General features: G+C 51.7%; 1 protein-coding gene across 1 annotated transcript; it reads left to right on the top strand.

The window, feature by feature from the left end:
* Positions 1-2,509: 2,509 nt before the first annotated feature.
* Positions 2,510-4,516, top strand: LOC123168951 (hydroquinone glucosyltransferase). The gene is made up of 2 exons (XM_044586813.1): positions 2,510-4,019; positions 4,258-4,516. Exons 1-2 carry the CDS (start codon positions 2,585-2,587, stop codon positions 4,266-4,268), a joined length of 1,446 nt encoding a protein of 481 aa, XP_044442748.1. The 5' UTR covers positions 2,510-2,584; the 3' UTR covers positions 4,269-4,516.
* Positions 4,517-4,519: the final 3 nt, after the last annotated feature.

The raw sequence follows: 4,519 nt of genomic DNA, 5'->3' as shown, positions 1-4,519 counted from the left end.
ATTTGAAACAGCGCCACCTCTATTTCCTCATCACTTATCATAGATACAAGAGCTGCATTCATGTCATCAGTGACCACGCTCTCAATATTTTGTAATAAAGTGTTGGCTCTAGTTGATCCTTCGGAAGTAAAAAGATTTTCATAAAAAGCTGCAGCCATCTATCTCATCTCATCGTTTACCAAGCATCTCGTACCATCCTCCCGCCTTAGTGCCTTGATTGTATTCTTACGCTTGCGGTGGGAGGCTCTGTTTTGAAAATACCTAGTGTTTTGGTCTCCCGCGCGCAGCCAATCCACTCTTGAGCGCTGCCTATACATGATTTCCTCCCTTGCATAGACCTCTCGCAGCTCCTCTTCTAGCTCACGAACCTCCATGTAACAAGCAGTACCCAGCACCCTCTTCTTCGCATCAAGGAGCTGCGCTTTCAGCTTGGCAATTTTCCTCCGAACAGATCCAAAAACTTCCATTGCCCATCGCTGCATCGAGCCCGTCACCCGTCCCAGCTGCTGCCAGGTCGCGGACAGCCCCTGTTCGCCTGTACCAGCCGCCTCCCACGCTTCGGCGAGCATTTCCTCATATTTTTCATGTCTTGTCCAAGCTTCCTCAAAGTGGAACTGTCTTGTGCCCCGTTTATTAGTGCGAGGAGCCGTCTCCAGCGCCCTAACAACTAGAGCTTGATGGTCAGATTCCTCTGTAAGTATATGTTCAACACTTGTTTCCGGAAATAACTCCAAGAAGCCATCATTGCATGTTGCACGGTCCAGCCGCACCTGTATGTTTGCGTCGCCATCCCGCTTGTTGTCCCACGTGTAGGGATACCCCGAGAAACCCAAGTCCGCTAGCCCACACTCTGCCAAACTATCTCGGAATACCTCCATCTGTAAAAAACTCCTTGGATTACCACCACTTTGATCAGTTTGGAATAGCGCTTCATTGTAGTCCCCCACGCAAATCCATGGAAGATTATCTTGAGCCCGTAGATATCGTAGAGCGTCCCAAGATTTCTTGCGTAGCTCTGTTTTGGGTTCCCCATAGAATCCAGTGATCCTAAAGGTTTTCCCCTCGAAGGCCACCTCCGTGTCCAGAAAATATTGGCACCACGGACGCACTGTGACTTGAACATGATCTCTCCACCACATAGCTAATCCACCACTCTGCCCAAAACTATCCACTGCCACTCCGTTTCGGAACCCCAAACTCCACTTAAGCTTCTCCATCGCCCTGCCTTTCTTTTTTGTCTCGCATAAGAATACCACCGCTGGGTTGTAGGACCGTATCAGGTCTCTCAGTTCGCCAACCGTCGAGTCCAACCCCAGTCCTCGACAGTTTCAGGCCAAGATATTCATGGCGTCCGGCGGCCCCCCACCTCGGGGTCCGCCGATGTATTGTTGGTCTCTGAGATACGGTCAAACACAGTAGACGTTTTCCGTCTCGTGTCGCGAATGAACGCATCATGTGAAGTTAGCTTATCCGGATCATTCTTTGCCACCCAGTATTGCCTCGGCCCCCTCTTGCGTCCCATCTGTTCATACCGCTGCGAGCTCCGCTCATAATAAACTTCTCTATATTCTCTATATTCTCATTTTGTGGGTTCATGCTTTGCAAGATTCCTTTGCTTCAAAAAAACAATATCTCCTGACAACTGAATTAATTAAGGCTGGGGTTTAATGACTTGCAAGCCTTCACATCCATACAAACATGGTGAAGAAATCTATACTCCCTCGGTCTAGGTGTATATGTCACCTTACGAAAATCAAATAATCTCAAAACACTTAGGCGCGGTGCATTAACTATTATCTCGTTTCTAGTTTCTTAACATATCAACCAATAAGAGCTGTGGGCGTACATGCTTTCAGTGACTTGAGACTACCAAACACGACATGCAATTGTTAGTTCATCGCAGGCAATGTTATTAATTAGCAAATAAACATTAAGTTCTCTCGTTTTTTTCTCAGCCTTGGTCGCGATGCACAACCTAAGATGACTTATACACCTAGACGGAGGAAGTAGTACTGTGCTGGAAATACTCACGCCTATATCACTTGTCAATTTATGATATGTGTCAAAAATGTGTGGAGGAAGCGTGTGTGGAACAGTAATCGTCGTTGTTATCTCCATTAAGTCTTGGAAAGCTAAAGATATGAGAGGTTGATGATGCACCATCCGTGTATATCCATTAAGTCCTGAGTAGATAGTGACACGAGAGGATGTGGTAATAATAAAAATGACAGATCTCAAGACAGGCGATCTTCCACTGCATCTCCGCTCCTATTATGACAGATCTCAACGATGGGATTGCCGGAGGAGTTATGTATGGGCGGTGCGATGAGGTTTCTAGATGCTGGCATGCGTGGGGCCCCATGCATGGGGCACGTAGTACGTGTCAGACCGCGTGTGGTGGCCGACACGAGCGTTACAACCGCCAGATTGGAAACGTTTACCTCACGCTTTTCTTTTCTGTAGCTCGTACTACGATCCTCCTTCTTATAAGCAGTATATATGCGTACGTGTTTGCTGCCGAATAAACGCAGGGGGCACACTAGCTAGCTACCACGGCGTCACGTCCTAGCTCGTTTTCCTGGTCATGGCACAGGCGCCACACGTCGTCATCCTCACGAGCTCCGGCTTGGGCCACGTCCTCCCGGCCTCCGAGCTGGCCAAGCGCCTCGCCGTGCACCACGGCTTCACCGTCACAGTCATCACTTACGCCAGCCTGTCCTCGCCCGGCCACTCCTCACCGCTCGCCTCCCTCCCGCCAGGCGTCTCCGTCGCCGCGCTCCCGGAGGTGTCCATCGATGACCTCCCCGCCGATGCGCACTTGGTGACTCGCATCCTCACCGTCATCAGCCGTGCCTTGCCACAGCTACGCGACCTACTACGCTCCCTCCTCGACTCCCCGGCCGGGATCACTGCCTTCATCACCGACATGCTCTGCCCCGCGGCGCTCGCCGTCGGCAAGGAGATGGGTCTGCCTGGGTACGTCCTCTACACCTCCAACCTCATGTCGCTGTTATCGTTTCTCTACATCCCAGAGCTCGCCAGGACCACCACTTGCGAGTGCCGCGACCTCCCGGAGCCCGTGCTGCTCCCGGGGTGCGTGCCGCTACACGGCGCCGATCTCCTCGAGCCCCTCCAGAACCGCTCTGACCCCGTGTACCAGCTCATGATCGACCTCGGGCGCGACTACCTTCTCGCGGAAGGCTTCATCGTCAACACCATGGACGCGTTGGAGCACGAGACGCTGCTGGCGTTCAAAGAGCTTTCTGACAAGGGCGCCTACCCTCCGGCGTACGCTGTGGGTCCATTCACCCGGCGGCGGTCCGCCGACTCCGACGAGGTCAAGCACAGCTGCTTACGGTGGCTGGACAACCAGCCGGACGGCTCGGTCTTGTACGTGTCCTTCGGCAGCGGCGGCACGCTGTCCACGGTGCAGACGGCCGAGCTGGCGGCTGGGCTGGAGGCGAGCGGGCAGAGGTTCCTCTGGGTGGTGCACCACCCCAACGACAAGGACAGCAGCGCGGCCTACCTCGGCACTGCCGCTACCGATGCCGACCCGCTGAGCTATCTGCCCGACGGGTTTGTCGAGAGGATTAACGGTACAGGGCTCCTTGTGCCACTATGGGCGCCGCAGGTGGAGATCCTTAACCACGTCGCCGTGGGAGGGTTCATGTCTCATGGCGGATGGAACTCCACGCTGGAGACCGTGGCGGCGGGCGTGCCGATGGTGGCGTGGCCGTTGTACGCTGAGCAGAGGATGAACGCGGTGATACTGTCGTCGGATCGGGTGGGCCTGGCTTTGTGGGAGAGGCCTCCCCTCGGTAAGGACGGAGCGGTTGTCCCGCGGGAGGAGGTGGCGGCGTTGGTCAGAGAGCTTATGGAAGGGGAGAAGGGCGCCGCGGCACGGAAAAAGGCCGGTCACCTCCGGGATGAGGCTGAGATTGCTTCGGCGCCGGGCGGGCCGCAGGATCGAGCTCTCGCGGTAGTGGCTGGCATGATTTCCTTGCATCAGAAGAGCCACGGTGAGTAAAGAGGAGGCTCCCTAAAAGAACTAAATAAGAGGCATGGTGGCTCAAGTTTTTCCTTGATTTATGTTTGTATCGATTGCTATATGTGTATTTTACATTTAAATATAGAATAATACTTCGTCTTTGATGATATTATTATTACATGTTGTAAAGATGGAAGCAACTTTAAAATTATTCTAATGTAAAATAAGTAAGACGATCTAAAATTAGTTGTGTCATAATTTTTTTGCAGGTCATAATTGAAATGATTAAGGATAATGATCAGGTGAGTAATCAGTTATAAGCCAACAATTTGAACGGAGAGAATTTGACATCACAAATGACAGGGGTTTTTAGATAGACTTTTATATTATCGACCTATATATTTCAATATTTTCTATGGGCCCTCAATGAAATCAGCAAAACCAAAATGCAGAAATAGCAAATCTGATTACGCTCCAACTGATGTGATTGAGCGCAATCCTTTCGAACTACATCTGCATAGATCAACAATG

This window comes from Triticum aestivum, chromosome 7D (genome assembly GCF_018294505.1).
Source record: "Triticum aestivum cultivar Chinese Spring chromosome 7D, IWGSC CS RefSeq v2.1, whole genome shotgun sequence".
In the NCBI taxonomy this organism is placed as follows: Eukaryota; Viridiplantae; Streptophyta; class Magnoliopsida; order Poales; family Poaceae; genus Triticum; species Triticum aestivum.
Note: the sequence above shows the minus strand (reverse complement) of the source record. Positions and strands in the feature narration are given on the sequence as shown.